The sequence below is a fragment of the Rousettus aegyptiacus genome, unplaced genomic scaffold (assembly GCF_014176215.1).
Source record: "Rousettus aegyptiacus isolate mRouAeg1 unplaced genomic scaffold, mRouAeg1.p scaffold_m13_p_5, whole genome shotgun sequence".
NCBI classification, from domain to species: Eukaryota; Metazoa; Chordata; class Mammalia; order Chiroptera; family Pteropodidae; genus Rousettus; species Rousettus aegyptiacus.
The window spans coordinates 12,354,171-12,373,861 of record NW_023416308.1 but is presented as its reverse complement, the minus strand read 5'-3'; the positions used below and the strand labels follow the sequence as shown (position 1 = coordinate 12,373,861).

The 19,691-nt window shown below is 40.9% G+C and overlaps 1 protein-coding gene across 8 annotated transcripts in view; it reads right to left on the bottom strand.

Moving 5' to 3' along the window:
• The window catches only part of DGCR2 (DiGeorge syndrome critical region gene 2), a 73,577-nt gene that overhangs the window by 30,170 nt on the left and 23,716 nt on the right, over nucleotides 1–19,691 (bottom strand). For 3 of the 8 annotated variants that reach the window (XM_016120129.2, XM_016120128.2, XM_036220144.1), the window contains exon 2: nucleotides 17,690–17,812. The exons of 3 other annotated variants lie outside the window; for them this stretch is intronic. In XM_016120129.2, the coding sequence (XP_015975615.1) occupies nucleotides 17,690–17,812 (123 nt within the window). Of the gene's footprint in view, nucleotides 1–17,689; nucleotides 18,363–19,691 lie in introns of those variants that run through there. 2 more of the 8 variants (XM_036220142.1, XM_016120124.2) reach the window with 2 other exon arrangements.

Genomic DNA, 19,691 nt, shown 5'->3' with positions numbered 1-19,691 from the left:
GGGGAAGGGCTTAGCTGAGAGGATGGTGCCGATGACAGATCCTGAGTATGCTGGAAGAGCAGGAGACAGGGGTGGCCGGAGAAGAGGCAGAGCCTCCGACAATAAAGAATTTTCTTCTGAGACCCAGACAGCATTTTCCCCTTAGGCTCAGCTGGAGGGTGTGCAGCTATGTAGAGACCCCAAAGCAACTTTCCCTCCTCCTCCATCCTCTCTCCATCTCAGTGTGCCAGGGACTGTCCTAGCCATGGGGAACAGCAATAAACAGTGAAGAGAACAATAGATCACCCTGTCCCCCCTTAGAGGTGATAGCCTTCGGCCCTCCTTCTCTTGCGTCCAGCAACTGGTGGCCATTGAAATGGGGCCAAGTCCAAGTGCATAACACAACCCCGAGCCCACCACTGAAGTCTTCGAAAGAGTGCTTCTCCCTGAATCTAAGGCTGCTGTTTGTGCTCTTTTCTCTTTGGGTGTCCTCGCCAGGACTTCAGAGCAGTGCTGGCCACCCAAAACTGAATGGGAGCCCACGGAAGGAGATGTGAAACAAGGAGAAGCCAACATGGAGTAGCCAACATTCCTACTGAAGAAGTGAGGAAAAGGGAAATGTTTTACAGAGAGGAAGGCAGGCTCAGAAGTGTTGAGACTTGCTTCAGAGCAGAAGTGTAATAACACAAGGGAAGTGGGCGCTCCTCTTCCAAGTCCGCAAGACCTGAGCCACCCCCACCGACTGCATGGCCACCCGAAGTCTGTCTCCGTCTGATCCCCCAGGCAGCTGCCTCCTCTCCTGTCCTCTCCTGGCCTCCAGCTCCTGTGGGGGCACCAGGAATGCCAGGGTTTCTGCTTTCCCAGAAGAGACCTCCATGGAGACCTGGGGGGCTGCTGGAGAGCCTCAAGTCCAACAGAAAAAATGAGTCAGGGAAGGCAGTGGCATGCTTGCTTCCCAAGAGCATTTGGAGAGAAATGAGGATTATTTGCAAATAAAAGACAAAATGTGAGTGATTCTAACTTGTTTTTCTAGAAATTTAAAATCTGTCCAACTATGGCATTAGGGTCCAGAGAAGCTTGTAATTTCTCCAAAGGAAAAAGAAGGTGAGGCAGACTGGCGCCCCTTTAGCGCTACAAGGTGTCAGAACAAACATTACTCTCCTACTTTATACCAAAACAGGTTTAGAACCATGGTCAAAAATCACACGTCAGTAAGTCAAATAACACTTGCTTACCAAAGCAGGATTTCTAACATCAGAGCGCCTAAAAATATAAACTTAATGGTATTTCCGTCATGTCATATGTGTTCTTTAAATTGACTCCTTTCCCTCCCAGCTAGGGCCAGGGTGGCCTTACGAATGAGACACTCACTGAAGCTACAGGTTTGCTGGCCCAGTGACCACCACCTTTGACTCTGCCCTGCCAAGGTTTGAGACCTATGCTTTTGAAATACCAACACGAGCACTTTTGTTTCCCCATTTTACATCCACGTGGATGATATATAACGAAACAATAACTGCAAAAAGGCAGGCCTGTAAGCTCCAAATTCAAAACCTTCCTCCTTCCTGTTGCTCTTGGGTCCATGAATATCTCAGGCACAAGTTCACAGCGGGAATGTCCTACCTTCTGCTGTTGCCTAAGACAGAAGGTGAAGCTACCACACAGTCCTATGACACTCAAGGTGTGGCCTTGCATCTCAAAAAACCCATATGTATATTACAAGATGAAACAGAAAACCCTGCCTCCCCTCCTCTCAGTCTGCTTGCTCCTAACCAATTTCCCAGAGATACTTGTTTTATTTACTTCTTCTGATATTTATGGCCATAATTCCAAATTGGTTTACATGGCTATTTCTAGTTTTATCCACTTTAAATGTTACCCACTGACCTGTGCTAGGGTGGGTGACAATTTAACTCACATATACTCTTACTCACCTTCCCAACAGAGTAGAATAAATTTTGTAAAGTCAGTTGAATAATATAATAATGTAAGTATTCTTCACTTGTGAGTCAAAAAGCATACTAAAGTAATTTCAATTCTTGAACAACTTTGTTTTCTTCCTGGAGTTAACATTTTCAATTTTAAATTTTACTTGGTTTTCTGCATATCTACCAATTTTTCTGAGCTGCTACAGCAGATAATAAGGGCTAGCAATAAAAATTTTAAACACTCAACCTTGCAACAGGGTGTCCCGGCTCCTTAGTTTCCTGGGAAGCTCCTCCTACGCCCCCACCTTTCAGCAGCAGTGTAAGTGGGCTGCCCTCTGGGCCGGAGCCTGGCTGAGATCCTGGAGACCATTTGTAGCCCTCTTGTACCAGGATCCTGTTTCCCTGACCCCAGGCCATCTTCATTCTTGCTTTACCATCTCCTTTTACAAGATCGCATCTTCCTAAGAAAGGGTAGGGCAACTTTTTATGAGTTTGTCCATGTCTGAAAATTTTTTTATCCTCAGGTTCAAGTGGTTTCTCCAGGTATGAAAATCCCAGATTAATGTTTTTGAAGCTTCCGGTTAAAGATATCAGATTGAACAAACATATTTATTAACTTCTAGTTTCTCCTGAAACTCACTGAAACAAGAGTAATGGGGTTTTGAAAACGGCACAGTCACAAGGACAAACAGAACTGGGACGAAGATGACAAGGTTCTAAAAACGGGAATACAGAGGACAAAGTGATAAATAACTTAGAGAAGGCGACTATACATTGTAATTTGCCTGGGGACAATGCCTATTTAAGCTTGTTGTCCCAGCATCCTATCTTCAAGTTTACAGTATTTCTAAGTCTCAAAATGTTTTATTTTAGAAATATATCACTCTAAACTTACTTGAGGCCCAAAAGCTAAATCCTAAGCCAACATCTGGGAAAGTAAAAAAGTAGGGAATCTGGCAATATTTAGCAAAACTACATAGGTAATGACCCTTTTGACCCGGCAATCCAATATTTAAGAATTTTCACTTGAAGGTACATCTCCAACAATACAAGGTGGTGGTGGTGGGGGAAACATATACACAAGGTTATTTATTGTGGCATTACATTTAATAGCAAACCAATGAGAACAACCTGAAGGCCCACACACAGGAGACTGGTTAAATAAAGTATGGTATGTCCCTAAGATGGAGTGTAATATAGCTACAAAAAGTGAAAAAGATCCTATGAATTAATACAGAGTGTTTTCAAGATTATGTTAAATTAAAAAAAATTCAGTTGAGACAGAATATACACTGTAAGATATTTTTTATGTTATAAAGGGGCAAAGAGAAAGAAGTAAAAAATATATATATTTGTTTATCTTTGTATTAATAAAAAAAAAAAAAAGCAAAAACAAAGACAAGGAAAGATAAGCCTGAAACTAATCAAATTAGTTACCTGAAGGCTGTGAGTGGGAACAGGGCAAAGGGATAGGAAAGAAAATAAAACTTCTAAGAATATTTTTATAGAGTTATGATTTTTGAATCTTGTTTATGTTTTACATATTCTAAAAATAACTCAGTTATACACACTCTTGTAAATATCCTAAAAACCAAGAAACTATATTTTAAGAAGTAGTAAATTTTAGAGTACATGAATTTATATCTCAATAAAAAAGTTAAAAATAAATTAAATCAACAAGATGAGGAGGCAGTCCTCAAACTGGGTAGAAACAGAATAAATGTCAACATTATCCATAGAAGAAAAAAAAAGATGAATCTTAGTGATGTTTGACTTGTATACCCTCAGTGGGAAATAATCTAACAACATAAAGGACTGTAAAGAAGTCCTGGACTTTACCTAGTAGACTTGTTCTTAGTAGTGGTATAGTAGTAGTAATTCCCAAACTCTTTTATGTGTATTTTAGGATTGGTCAAATGAGTATATATACCAATGATGTTGGGAACCAGGGCACTTACTACTGGAAAAGAGAGATACAAGTATGAGATGGGAGGAGGAGAGAAGGAACTCTAGTGTAGATCAGGATCAGGGCTATCAATAAATATACACTTATTATTTTTTAAAAAAGGTTTTTTAGCTATACCCACTGAAAGTGCCTAGAAGTAGCGATATTGAAATAACCATGAGTGCAGATAACAGTCAGATCTTGGTTTTTATATACCATTACTTACTAAAAGGAGCGGGGCTCCTTAGAAAAAGGGTGATTTCATATCTAGAGAGCTAAGAAAGTACAAGATGAGCTTGGATCTTGTAGGCTATAAAATAGAAAGTTCTTTATAAAATAATATCATTTATTAAGTGTAGTGTGTAAGGCAGAATTACAAAATCACCATTTTTTAACCACCACTCTTATAAGTGATTCAGGCAAGAATCATCCACAAAACACTTGGGTGTAAGGCTGATGGAGAACACCTAAACTACTATACCACGGATTATTTATTCATTATTTATTCACTGAGTACTCTTCATTATGAAAGGGGAAAAATCATTTACAGTAGTGAAACCTGGCAGACATTAGCTCAACCAAGTGATCAACTAAACTTTCCCAATAATAGGACAAAAATGACCTCATGTACCCCCTGATGTGACAATTCATGACTTACTGAAAAAAATGTCTCACTTGAACCTAAACATGAGAAAAAAAGTCAAAAGTCAAAATTGAAGAACAATCTATAAAACTGGCCTGAATTCTTCAAATTCATCAATGTCATGTAAGATCAATAATAGTTTAAAAAAAAAAAAAGCTAGGGACACAAAGCAAGATAGCAAGAAAATACAATATGTAACTTTTGAACAAACCCTAAGGGAAAAAAAAAACCCCATAAAAGACATTTTTGGGACAACTGAAACAAATTTCAATATGCACTATCTATAACAGTATAATAGTAAGTTTTCTTGCATGTGAAAAGTATATTGTGGTTAAGGGATTATTCTTGTTCTTAAAATACAGATTCTGGAGTATTTAGGAGTAAAATATCATGATAGCAGTAACATTCTCAAAGGGTTCGGAAAAAAAAACAACTTAGGTAGAGAAAACAATTGTGACAAAATGCCATTAATTGCTGAATGCAGGCAAAAGCTATATGAGCATTCACTGTACTATTCTTGTACCTGCTCTGGAGATCTGAGATTTCTCATATTAAAAGTCAAGGAAGAAAGCAGCTAACCACCCAGATCCCACTCAGGCAACCCTGCCTGCCCACCACCCTAGCGAAACATGGGTGGGTTACTGATGAGAAGTAAAACAGATGAGTCGGGGGACAAGTTCAGCTGAAAGCCAAGGTTCTGTACTTAGGGAGGGGATGGCAGACTCCCAGCTCCCCGCCTCTGCTAAGCTCCCAGAACCTCAGTCTTCAGGCAGGTGGGAAAATTCCTCTATAAAATAATCTGGCCAGTCTAAGAAAAAGGTCCAAAAGGGGAGGAGAGCCCCAATGAAACGGTCCAGCGGGTTCACCCTCCAGAGAGGCCCATGGGCACAGAGCTTCAAGTCCCTCTGCCAAACAGCAGACAGGCCAGGACAACCACCTCTGAGGAGAGCCTTCAAAGGAAAGACCACAGAGGAAAACAACACAGAAGAAATGAGTACAGAGAGATGAAAAGTTAAACAAAGCATCCCATTGACATCCCTGAAGCGAGATTACATATATCCATAAAACAAGACAACATCTCCAAGAAAAAGCTCTCTTGGAAATAAATGCAAACACGACAACAAAATGAAAACTCCTTAAAAGACATGGTACGAGCAGAAATTTCCTGAAAGTGAAATAAAAAGACAAAGAGATAGAAAACTGGAGAGAATGAAAAAAATTGAAGATCAGTCCAAGAGGTCCAATTTCCAATAATAAGAGTTCTAGGAACACAGACTAGATAAGTGGAAGAGAACAAATTCTAATGGTTTCCTTCCTTAAACTGAAAAGTATGTTATTAAAGTAAAAAGATCCACTGCATGGCTAGCACTATGTGCCAAAATTACAATTTCCAGGAAGAAAACAGGTTACTTACATTCAAAGAACCAGGAATTATACCATCAGCGAAGTTGAAAGCTTGTTAAAAAAGAAAAAAAAAAAGGATAGAAGGACATTCTATAAAATGGAAGGACATTCTACAACATGGAAGGACATTCTTCATTCTACAACAAAATGGAGTGAAATCTTCAAAATTATAGAGGAAAAAAAATTTCTAGCTCCTAATTCTAAATGCAGCTAAATCTATCATGTGTGAGGATAAAGTTAAAGGTAAACAAGGAATAAAAAACTTTTGTCTCCTGTGTTCCTTTTCTACAGAATTACTGAAGGAGGCAGTACACCATTTAAATGAGGAAATAAACCCAAACAGGAAACCAGAAAAGAGAGGGACACACACAGGGAGAAATCAGATTCTCCCATGCTGATGGTGAAGGGAGACCCCAACAGGGCAGCTGGGAAGGTGGGCAGCAGGTGATGCCAGCACTAAACCAGACTGGCGAAGTCAGGGGGCTCTGGGAGAAAAGATTCCAAAATGGCTATGGCGGAATATGCGATGGATATACAATCGAGGAGAAATCAAGAAAGAGATCCTGCTAAGGTCACTTTTTAAAAAATGTAAATTTATAGTCACTTTGGAAAGCAATTTGGCAATATCTTAAAAATTTAAACCTAAATTTACATTAAGACCCAGAAATTCCACTCCTCCGTATTTGCACCAAGAGAAATGAAAGCATCTGTCTCATCAAAAACTTGAACACTAATGTTCATAGCCACTTTATTCAAAGTGGAAACAACTCAATTGCCCGTCACATAATGAATGGATAAACTAAATGTGGTATTATCCATATAATGGAATATTTGGCGAGGAAAAGGAGCACACTCCTGACACATGGATGAAACTCAAAAACACTACGCTAAATGAAAGTAGACAGACACAAAAGATCACAAATCGTATGATTTATTTTATCTCAAGTGCCCAGAAAAGCAAGTCCATAAGAGACAGAAAACAGATGAGTGCGTCCCTGGGCAAAGGGGAGGGAACAGTGAATAAATGCAAATGGACACAGGGATTTTTGGATGGAAATGTTCTAAAATTAACTGTGGTTAACGGCTGTAGAATTCTGTAAATTTACCAAAATTCATTGATTTGCACACTTTTAAAACCAGTGAATCTTATGGTAAATTATGTTAAAGCTGTTAAAAATTAAAAGCCTAAGAGGACACACAAAGGTTGTTTTCTTTTTAAAGTACATATACAGGTTAAAATAAAATAAAAAAATGACATGAATAAACCTTAGAAGCATTATGCTAAAAAAAAAAAAAAAAGGCATTATGCTATGTGAAAGAAACCAAACACAAAAGACCATATATTATATGATTCCTTTTCTATGAAATATGCAGAAGAGGCCAATCCAGAGAGACAGAAGGTAGATTAGTGATTACCGAGGGCTGAGGCTTTAAGAAGAAATGGTGGGTACTAGGTTTCATTTTGAGGTGACAAAAATGTTCTAAAATTGATTGTGCTGCTAATGGTTGCACAACTGTGAATATTTTCAAAAACATTTTCAACCAGCAAATTACACGGTATATGAATTACATCTCGATAAAGTTGTTATTTAAATAAACAGGATGATGATGGTGACAATGTTTGACTCTAGGGTAAAAACAAAATGTGCTGACAAAAAGGAAATGCAATCTTCCTCCATGGCCCAGCTAAAAGCAGCACGTGCAGAGAGAGAGAACTCTGGGAGTGGAAAGATGAAGGGGGAAAGAGTCAGCCACCTTGTTAAGGACAAGTCAACAGAGAATGCCTAAGACCATGGAGTTGACAGACACCAAGAAAAATATAAAATGAAATAGCTAAAGTAATCTCAAGTATTTGCTTCTGAGAAGTGGAAAGTGGAGGGGACCCACTGGGGTTGCTATTTTTTCAATACAAAGTCTTACAGAACTCTTTGAATATTCCAATCGTGTATATAAAGACCTTTGATAAAACCAAAACTAAAATTTTGATTTAGACAATTAAAATCAGTTGCTCTTTGGATCCAGGTGGAACTTACACCAGTGCTACTGTCACTCTGATTCCTGATCCTTTAATGGTGACCTGTGTTCTTACTCTTTGGGGCTGTAATGCTCTCTGTATTCCTGACATGCTGCAGTTACACAAGGAGGTATCTTGATTAGATCTTTTAAAAATTACTGTGCCCTTTTAATTCGAATCTATATGATTTCCTCGCTAACTCCCTCCTTTCCTTTTTTTTTTTTTTTTTTTCTATTTTCTTTAAAAGAACTCTTATCAATCAGATATTGAATTTTCTGGGCTCAATTTTTAATTTATAAGATCTCTTTCTATGCTGACTTGTTCCTTCTCATAACATTCTGTTTACATTTAGAAAACAGACTGTGTCTATTTCATTGTAGTAAAACATATACAATATAAAATTTTAGCTATTTTTTAAGTGTGCAGTTCAGAGATCCTGCTTTCAATTCTTTTGCGTGTATTCCCAGAAGTGGAATTGCTGAGTCAAATGGTAATTCTATTTTTAATTTTTTGAGGAACCACCATGCTGTTTTCCATAGTGGCCAAACTGTGCACAAGGGTTCCATTCTCTCCACATCCTCACCAACATATTTTGTTTTGTTTTTTATTGCAGCCACTCTTAACAATTGAGAAGTGGTATCGCTCTATGGTTTTGATTTGTAGTTCCCTAATGATTAGTCACGTTGAACATTTTTCATGTGCATATTGGTCATTTATATATCTTCTCTGAAAAAATTCAAGTCCTTTGCTCATTTACTAATTGGATCATTTTTGTTGTTGTTGAGTTGTAGAAATTCTTTATATATTCTGAATATTAACTCCTTATGAGAAATATGATTTACAAATACTTTCTCCCACTCCCTAGGCTGCCTTTTCATTCTGTTGAATGTTTCATTTAATGCAGTTTTAAATTTTGATGCAGACTAACTTTTTTCTTTTGTTGTCCCTGGTTTGGGTATCGCGTGTAAAAGGTCATTGTCAAATCCAATGTCATGAAGCTTTTTTCCTATTTTCTTCTAAGAGTTTTATAGTTTTAGCTTTTATATCTAGGTCTTTGACTCTGCAATATTGTTTTACAAGATATTTGGTCTTTGATCACAGTTCCTGGCTCACAGCTCCCCAAATCCTTAGAATTTAGAAGCTTTGAGAACGATTAAGGTGTCTTTTGTCATGTTAATGAGGCGACTAGAGGGCTGGTTGCCAGGAGAACCAACCATGAGATCAGAGGTTTGGAGCTTTCAGTCCTAGCCGCCATTCCCCCACCCCCCAACACATCTCCCGGGAGAGGAGAGGAGCTGGAGATTGAGTTCAGTTGCCAATCGCCACCAAAGACTTTGTCAATCATGACTAGGTAATGAAGCCTCCATAAAAACCCAGGAGAGACAGTTCATTAACCTAATGCGTCCATGTTGGCCTCAAGCACCTCTGTTTGAGACCCTGACCCAAGTCTCTCTTTATGTGGCTGCTGACTGTATCCTTTGCAATAAATTGGTAGTCTAGTGAGTATGGGTTTCCCTGAGTTCTGAGTCATTCATGCAAATTAACTGAACTAGGGAGGGAGTTGCTGAAACCTCCAAACTAAAGCTAGTTAGTTGGAAGCATAGGTAAGAGCCTGAGCTTGAGGCTGGTATTATGTTTAGTCTTGCCAAATGCTTTTTCAGCACCTAAACAATCATGTGGTGCCCCCGCCCCACACTGTGTTAGTGTGGTGTATTACATTGTTTTAGTTTGAACCAACCTTGCATTCTAAGAATAAGTCCATTATTATGGTCATGGTGTATGATCCTTCTAACGTGCTGTTAAATGGTTTGCTAGTACTCTGTTCAGGATTTTTACATCAGTGTTCGTGGGATATTAGCCTGTAATTTTCTATTGGCAGGTTCTGTGTTTTTAGGAATTTGTCCATTTCATTTGGTTTATCTAATTTGTTGGCATACGATTCTTCAGAGTACTCTGCTATAATCCTTTTCATTTCCGTAAAACTGTTAGTAATGTCCCAACTTTCATTTCTTGTTTTAGTTATTTGGATGTTCTCTCTTTAGTTAATCTAGCTAAAGGTTTGTCAGTTTTGTTGATCTTTGGTTTTACTGGTTTTCTCTATTGTTTTTCTATTTCCTATTTACCTTTTTCTACCTTTGAGTTTAGTTTATTCTCTTCTAGTTCCTTAAGGTATACAGTTAGGTTGCTGATTTGAGAGCCTTTTTTCTTTTGAAATTTAAGCATTTATAGCTATACATTTCCCTCTGAGCGCTGTTTTTACCACATCCCAGTTTTGGGTTGTTCTGTTTTCATTCTCATTTGCCTCAAGATATTTTCTAATTTCCTTTGTGATTTCTTCTTGATGCTGTTTAAGAGTGTGTCGTTGAATGTCATGTATTTGTGAATTTTCCAGTTTCCTTCTACTGTTGATTTCTAGTTTCATTCTGTTGTGATTAGAAAACATACCCTGTATGATCCTGATCTTTTAAATTTACTGAGATTGTTTTGTGGCCTAACATATGGTCTATTGTGGAGAATGTTCCATGTGCACGAGGAAAAAATGTGTATTCTGCTGTTGGGTGATTCTAAAAGTCTCCAAGGCTCTGTTCACCTTTCTTTGTTCATTTTGTTTCAAAGACTCTAATTTCAAACATCTTGTTTTCAAGTTCACTTAGCCTTTCTTCTGGCTGTGGGGCCTACTGTTGAACTCCTCTAGTGAATTCTTCAATTGTTATAGTATTTCTGCTTGATTCCTTTTCAAATTTCTTTCTCTTTGTTGGTATTTACATTTTGTTCACATATTGTGTTTTCCTGATTTCCTTTAATTCTTTGTGTTTTCCTTTAGCTCTTTAAGCATATTTAAGATAGTAGTTTTAAAGCCTTTGTCTGGTATGTCAAGAATAGCTTCTGCCACTTAATTTTATTCCTTTAAATGGGCTATGTTTTCCTGTTTCTTTGTATGCCTCGTGATTTTGCTGCTGTCATTGAAAATTAGGCATGTGAAGAAACAGCTACCTCTCCCAGTCTTTGCAGACTAGCTTTGCACTGAAGACCTCTACTAATTAGCAGGGCTTGGGACCAGCCTACAGTGAAAGCTGAAGGTTTTCTCCAGTCTTTTCTGCACTTGTATCTTACCTGGGCCTGTGTGTGCACTTTTTTTTTTGATTCCTAAACATACATGGCTTCTTTTAAATGCCTTAATTTCCCAGAGAGTGCCACACAGCTTCTCAAAGCCTTAGAAATTCTATTGTATTCCTCCACCCATAGTCCCTCGCCCCAGGCATCTGAAGCACTGTAGTTCTCCCCTCTCCCAATCTCCTCTCCATCTTCTCAGGGCTTTGCAGTTTTCCTGCATTTATCTTTGCCACTTTCATAGCTTTCCACAGCCTGAGTGAGATCAGAGCTGGGCTGGTTTTCTCTGTCTGAGCTCTGACTCAGACAAGGAAATCAGTCCCTAAGGCAGACAGGTCAGGCCACTGCAAATAGGGTCTGCCCTGCTCCCTCCAGTTACAGGCAGGGGACTTGTGTTGGGCTGTTGCTTTCTTAGGACCTTGTGTACCAGACAGAGAAGGGGTGGGGCAAAGGTAAGTAAAAATGCCACCAAACTTCCTGCCATGTCAATGTGGTTTTTTCTTGACGGGGTGTTCCTGTGGTTGCTGCAGACTGTTTTCCAGAGCTTCTACAAAGTTATTTTCGCCAGTCTCTAGTTGCTTTTTTAATGTATCTGTGAGGGAATGAGGGTTTGAACTTTTATAGACTGCCATTTTGCTGACCTCAGAATATACTTTTAAAGTTATTCCCTGAATAAGTAAAATAACAATAACTGATAATATATATTGAGGTGTTACCGTGTGCCATGCTCTGTTCTAAGCACTATGTGTCATGCTATTTAAACCTCATAACTTTAAAGAGGAAGGCACTATTATTTTCCTCATCTTACAGATTAGGGCGATGAAGTTCAAAAAGCATCTTGCCCACAGGACTATAGCCAGTTAAGTGGTGGAAGCAGGGTACCAACCCAGCAGCTTGGTTTTGAGCCCCCAGATTTAACCACCGTTTTACATGCAGCAGAGCTGGCAACCTCAAACCACTTTGCTCTGTCCCTTTTGGTCTAGGATGCTTTATCCAGAGTCTGGCGAGCATCCCATGGATGTTTTCTTCCAGAGTCTAGAGGGCACTGGCTGCCTTGCCTTTCATGTTTAAAAGGAAGGTAGTCCAGCCTACAAGAGGCTCTATGAGCACTAGGGCCCAGATGTTGGTGGGGTTAAGGTGAGTCTCAAGGGGAGAGCCCACAGTGAGAAAGCTGGCCTTTCAGCTGGGAACCCTCCATTACGTTGATCCCTCTTCTATTTCTTCCATGAAATGCCAGTTAATCCAGGAAAGACTCCTCCAATCTCCTACCTGGGAAAACAGACCTGGCTGCTGGCAACTGGGGAACAGCGCAGATGTGGCTGGGCGTCTCACTTGACCCCACAGAGAATTTCTCTTAATTACTTTTTTCAATCTCCATGGCTTCCCTGTGCTGGGCCTGGTATCTCCTACTTTGCTGACTTTAAGTCCAAGTTCTGCCTAATGGAAATATAATGCAAGCCACATTTCAACGAGAGATGAATTTTAATAATTTCATTGAACCCAATATACATGTATAAAAAACTAATTTCAACATGTAATCAATATAAAAAAATATTAATGAGACGTTTCACTTTTTTAAAAAAACTAAGTCTTTGATACCTGATGCGCACTTTATACTTGTAGTAGATCTTTGTTTGAAATGGCCACATTTCAAGTGCTCAACAGCCACAAGTGACTCACGGTACCATACTGGATAGTTTAGGTCTAGAAAATAAACTTCATGTCTACTGGTGGGGAAAAAAAGTCATCCAGCTTTGCGGAGTGAAGAAGAGAAAGGGGTGGTGAAAGAGAATTCCACCACCCTAATTCTATTTCCATACCAGATGCCCACTTGCCTCGGTATACAGAGCTTCCAAGCCTTTTGGGGTGCTAGTAGTCAAATGGGCCCATTTCCTGGCACTCTCTCTCTCAGACAGGCCTATGGTTGCAGCTTCTCTGCTATGCTAAGTCGGTGTTCACTCTTTCATCCATTGACTTTTCATTTAAAAAAAAATGTGTATACGAAATTTTAAAAAATATGTATAATATATATGTAAGAAATAAAGCCTAATAATACAGTTGTGAGCCCCTGCCCCAAACCTACTTAAGAAATCAAACGTCAGCTTAAGGTTTGAAGCTACATGGTTGCTTCTTGCAGTCTTATTTCTGTCTCCCCACCAGGGAGGAACCAGGGGCCTGATTTTTGTGTGTCACTGTTTTGCTTTTTTTTTTTCTTTTAGTTTATCATGCATATATATATCTACAAATAAAATAATGGTCAGTTTTGCTTGTGTTTATTGTGCTGTATGTACTTACTTTGTGGCAACTTGCCTTTGTTACCTACACTCTATTTTTAAGATTCACCCGTGTTGCTGCAAGAATCTAACATTCACTCACTGTTGTTGGTTCATAATACTACACCACGTGAATACAGACATTGGGTTGTTCCCAAGATATATATCAGTATGAGTGGTGCAGCACGAGTTTCTCTAGTTTCCCTAAATGGAAATCTAGGATCACGGAATATGAGAAGTTCCAAAGTGAGTGTATTGATTAATCCTCACCAGCAGCAGATAAGATTTCCAAGCCATCTATATCTCCCCCAACACTTGGTTTTGTCAGACATCTTAATTTTTGCCAATCTAAGTATTTGTAAGGTGATATCTCACAGTAGTCTAAGGATAGTAATAAGGTTGAACATCTTTTTATGTTTAACCACCACTCTTGACAATTTTACTGTGACATGCCATTTGTATTTTGTCCATTTGTAGGAGTTCTTCATATGTGCTAAATTATAATCTTTTATAGGCTTAAGTGTTGCAAATATCTCCACACTCTGGCTTGTCTGCTGACATTCTTTAGTGATACCTTTTGACAAAGGGAAGATCTGAATTTTAACTTGGTAAAACTGATCATTTTTATTTTATTTATAATCTTTATTTTTATGGTGACATTGGTTAACGAAATTGGGTTTCAGCTGTACATTTTAATAGTAAGGCATATATATATTTACATTGTGTTAACTTCTCAGAGACCATTTTTATTTTAGATTTAACATTTTTTGTGACTTAAAAAAAAATCCTTCCTTATCAAAGTTATAAAGGTATTCTCTATTGTATTCTAGAAGTTTTTCTTTAATTAATTTGAAACTTGATATTTCTGTATGACCCAATTTTATTCTTTTATGACTGTCATAGCACTATGTACTGGAGTCTAACCTTTGCACAGTATTATGTAATTCCACCTCTGTCATATATCAAGTTTCTCAGGTCTGTTTCTGGCAGATAAGTGCTCACTCCTTACTCCTCAATGTGCCCTAACAATATTAAGACATTATTCTTCAAACATTTTAGAACAGACTTGTGATATGTCCCAAAAAACCCTTTGGAGATGCACTGAATCCCCAGATCAACAGGCAGCTTTACCACATCAAGTCTTCCTAGCCAAGAACGTCCTGTCTCTATTTATTCAAGTCTTCTTTAATATCTTTTAATAAAGTTGTAAATTTTTCTCCATTAAATATTTTACACATCTTTTGTTAGTTCCCACTTACATCAAAGATGGTTCAGTCAAGAGAACAGAAACCATGTCAGGTATTTCGAACATGAAGGGATTTGATACAGGGAATTAGTGCTTTCAAAACAATTGAAAAGGCTACGGTGTGCGCACAAGTAAGTGAGACTCCTCGAACTGTCCATTTCACCTCTGCGGGTGTAGTCCAGCGAGCCAGGAAGCTGCCCTTGCCATCTATCTATAGATGAGGACACTGCAGAAAACTGCTGCCAGACCATGGTTACCCGGCAGCCCCGAGATGGCCCGTGGGGGATGTGGAAGCTACCGCAGTCACCTCTATCTAAAGCCCACACACCCACACCAGTGCTAGAGGAAGAAGGATTCTTCTACCTTCCTTTCACCTTCCAAATTTCATGGGAAGGATCTCATGGGTTAAATGATATTCAGAAGGCTGCTGGCAGTGGGGACTGAGCGTTATGGCTCCAGCCTTCCAGCCTTGCAATGTAGGGAATGGACTAAATGCCCAGACTATATTTAGCACGTCACCCATTTTCTGCCATCCAAAACCAGGCTGAAATTACTGATCTAGTCTTACATCTTTTCCCACTATCTTATCCCTGTGGTGTTGTATCTTTTATTGTAATTTTAGCAGGCCTTCAGCAGGGCAATGAAATGATCTTTTAAGGTCACTCCAGAAGTCCAGAAGTCCATGTTCAAAAGCGACCTGACCACGCACGGCTAAGGTTTCCTACAGGTTTAAACTCTTCCCACAGGTTGGAAGGCAAGAGCAAAGGTGATTATTAGTTAACTTCCTGTCTGCACTTCCCTCCCAAGAAAGACTTTTCTTCTTCCCTTTCTTTTTTCTTGGTAGGGGGAAATATTAATGAAGACCTGACCTTTATCCATGATGTTTTTAAAAATTAAGTTTAAAATAAACTAGAAAGAAATATGACAAAATTTCAGCAGTTATTAATTCAGGGAAGTGAGAAACAGTATACTATTCTTTGTATATTTTAACAACTTAAATTTCTCAGAATCTCAACTCTAAAAACAATCAGAAATCAACCTGCTTATCATACCTAGCTCAGCCATGGCACTATACCACAGGACAGGCACAGTACCAGGAGTCGAGGGAAAGCAGGAGGGAGCCAGGAGGTCCCACAGGGCCTCAGCCTCCTCGGCCTTCCTCCAGCACACCAGACCATCAGCCTCAGTGAGCTCAGATACACTGTCATTGTCATCACAACGACATCCTCGGGCACACCATCCACTCAGAACTCTCGGCTCCTGTAGAATAGACTTTATTTTTCTGTCTGGGGAGAAAATACAGTAACTTATGTAACTTCAAGTCAACACTTGTGTTGAGGGGACTTGTAACTCTCTGTGCTGACCATAGGACCCAAAAGAGAAAACAGAAGTAGTTGCTGCCTTCAGCACATCCACAGCACAAAGACAGATGAACAAGATGAACCATTAAGAGTACCTACCATAGTTTTCAGTGCCTATAATAGGTCAGTTATTACACACAACGTTACAAGCTAAACCAAAAGGTCCTTTGAGAAATAGATAAGCTGTGCTTCCACTTTAAAGCAAGCCAAGAACCATGTGGTCTTTGTTTAGAAAATTCTCTAGGAGGCTGGATATAAAGTCTCACCCCATTAAGTCAGGCCAGGGGATGCTCCCAGACACAGGGCTGTCCCAGAGGCTCCTGACTTGGCTGCCACCATTAAAACTCTAGGTTGGAAAGGCGATGTCTCAACCACAGACATGCACAACTCAATGAAGAATAGGCTCAAGGGACGATTAGGAAAGGTCTTGTTATAAGGGTCATCTTTACAGGCAAATACAGGCCGACCAGACCACCTCATTCCTTATGTTAAAACCCTCCCCTCAAAGAACTGTCCCAAGCTCAAATGTCACTTTCTACTTGATGTCCTACCTGAGCCCCCTGGGTTTTCTTGAAAACCTGGCCTACAGGAATTACAACACTCTTTTCACTTACTGAATGTTGCAAAGAACCCCTGTTCTAGGCCAGGTCCCTCCCCCTGAAGAAGAGGACAGGTCTCCCGCCCTTGGAGCGCTCAGTCTGGAAGGAGAGATCGAGTATGGGCACAGGTGATGGTGAGAATTACCAGCAGTTCTATGTGCAGTCAGAGAGGGACAGAGCTGGTGTTGGCAAAGCCAACCTACAACCAGAGAGCCCAGAGGTGCCCTGTTGCTGGAGCATCATCTAGCCATGTCTTGAAGGATGGGCAGGATCTGTCCATGAAGAAACAAAACAGGTGGATTCCAGGAAAAAAGAGAGGCATAAATGAAGCATATGGCTAGGAAATTCTTAATGGAGTGGGCAGCGTAGGAAACAGTTCGGCTGAGTCACTGAAGGGGAAATAGTGATAAAGCAAGTTGGCAGAAAACAAACAAGCCAGACTATGAAGAAATCCCAGGCCACAGAGTTTAGAGCTAAGATTCTCATGCTGGAGTAAGACATGCCTTCCTCTTGGGGCTTTATCAGGACCGCTTGGGTCTTGAACACATTAGTGTGTGTGTCTCTCTCACACACGCGACACTGCCCCTTCCACCCCAACCCAAGTCGAAAACCGGGGATGTACTGAACGCCATTACTCACGAGGTGTGTTACACTCCTTGAGGGTGCCAGAGCAGAAACCAAGGGGAGAGAGAGACTAACGCAGACTTTCTCTGACATCTGCACATGTCTTCAGGAGCATACGCATCACCAGGAGAAAACCCCCAAGTAAAAGATAACTAGTGACTGAGTGTGCAGGACAGAAAGGCAGAGTCAAAGGCCAGTCTGAATGACCCTTGTCAGGATTCTAGCCAAGTCGCAAAGGCGCCTACCCCCAGAGCCAGGCGCGGTGGCGGCACGAGGCCACCAGAGTACAGGGCGCTGCTCTTGGGGCCAGCAGGACCTCCCGAAATGTGGCACCCCGGGTGCCTCTCTTGCCTCACCAGAGCCCTGACTCTATCTTACGCGTTCTGAGATCTACCTGTGTTAGGCATCTATTTTTTAAAAAGATAGAAAAAGAAAGGGAGGGGAAGGGTTCAACTCAAAATAACGTTCCAGCACATGGCCACAGCACAGGGTACCAGTTGACACCATCTCCCCCCGACAGGAAGGACGGGGCCATGTGCGTCTGCCTGCCCGACACACTCACCTGGACAGTCGGCTTCGTCGCTCTTATCCTCACAAGTCACCCAGCCGTCACATTGCCAGGGGAGGGGGATGCACTGGATGGTGCCACTGCGACAGGCAAACTGCCCAGGGTTGCACCGCAGCTCTGTGGAACCAAAGGGCAAGAGGCCATTGAGGAAGTGGCAGTAGCAGTGGAGACCTGGAGTGGCCAGACCTGCCACCACCTGGTCCTGCCACTGCCTGGTCCCCACGAGCGTAAGCCAGATACCAGGCAGCCTGCCCACAGCCTGCCTCCTTAGAGGCCTGTATGTGTGCCCCGAGGAGGAGCCAAGAGCTGTGCCCACAACACAAGTCCCCAGAGCCTCGCACCCCTCAAGACACAGATCTTCATGTGCCACCTCAAACACACACTGCCACGTGTCAGGCTCTGTGCGGCCCTGCAGAGTAGACAGAAATAAGAGGGCACACCTCTCACCTCCTGAGGGATTCTGGGTCAACAGAGAGGACATACATAAACACACACTGGGGTTTCTGACAAAGCGCAGACAGAGGTCACCACCGCAGGAGTGTTCAAACAACGTGCTAAAACATGAAGGAAGGAGACACTGCCTCCGCCTCAGGGCTCTGGAATGCTTCTTAAAGAAGGTGGGATGTGAACATGGCTCCCAAGGCAGGTTGATGGCTTCAGAAGACACCTAAAATGTAACAGGAAAGGAAGAGCAGTTCAGAAAAAGCAGGCTTAAGGAAATACCACAGGGCAGTATAGCAGGCTAAACAAACTGTGTGTGAGATGACAGATGAGGAATAACTGGAGATAAGATCAGAAATATAAGAAGGTCAGATAGTGGAAATTTTGAAGGGAAGATAATTCTGACCTTTATTTGGTATGTTGTAGGGAACCAATAAATAACATGATAAGATTTGTGTTTTAAGCAGATATAACTGGCAACGGTTTCTGAAAAGTTAATTAAATAGGAGAACCAGACAAAAATATTAAATAACTCAGTAAAGTAAGGTTTTGAACTGTGGCAGGGGTTGGCAAATTATAGCCCAACGGGCCAACTCCTACTCTGCCCACCGGTTTTCAAAATAAAGTTTTATTGGAACACAGCCACAAGTATGTATTGTCTAAGGCTGCTTTCAAGCTGTTACAGCAGAGCTGAGTGGTTGCAAGAGAGACCACATGACCTGCAAGGCCAAAAATATTTACTCTCTGATCCTTCAAGGAAAAGTCAGCAGGCTCTGGAACCAAGGGGGCAGCTCATAAACGGGCAAACCTTGGAACCAAGGAAAAACAATGAGGTGTGAGGGATGGAGTCCTGCACACCAAAATGATGACACAGGAAGAGTGGAGTTACAGGGACAAATTTAACCACTCACCCACCTGAAACAACTAAGGACAAAATATAAGAAAACACCAGCTCTCCAAACAACGAAGGACAAAGATCTTGAGTTAGAGAACACGAGTGAACCTTACCACCTGAGGAATATTTCCAGGCTGCAGAGCAGAAGACTCTTGGGGCTGAGTGGATGCAACTAAAAACAGGGAAACCAAGGCAGGTAGTGCTCATAGGACAGCGCTCTGGAGAGCACACAAGAAGAAACAGCTGCATAGACAAGACTCCAGAGGTATACAGAGGGACCCCCCCCGGGGCAGTGAGCAGGGTGCTGATTAGTGCTGGGTGGGAGGAAATTACCCCAGGCCTGGGAAAGAATCACCCAACAGGACTGGAGGGAAGGAAACAAAGAAGTTCCGCAGGACCACAAACAGTGTCTATTCTGGAGCCAGACTGGAAAAACTCATAATTCGTGGGGCAGTGAGTCAAGTACTCAGAAGAGTCTTGCCTTGGTAGTGGGGAAAAATGAACTCCAGATAAAAGCTGCTCAGTCCTGCCTAACAAAGAGTAAAAGCAAGAGCTGACAAAATCATGTTACATCCTACAACAAAGCTCAAGAATATTATAGAAATGCAAAAATATGCAGCAGCAAAAAGGCAAAATTCATAAAGTCTAGCATTCAATAAC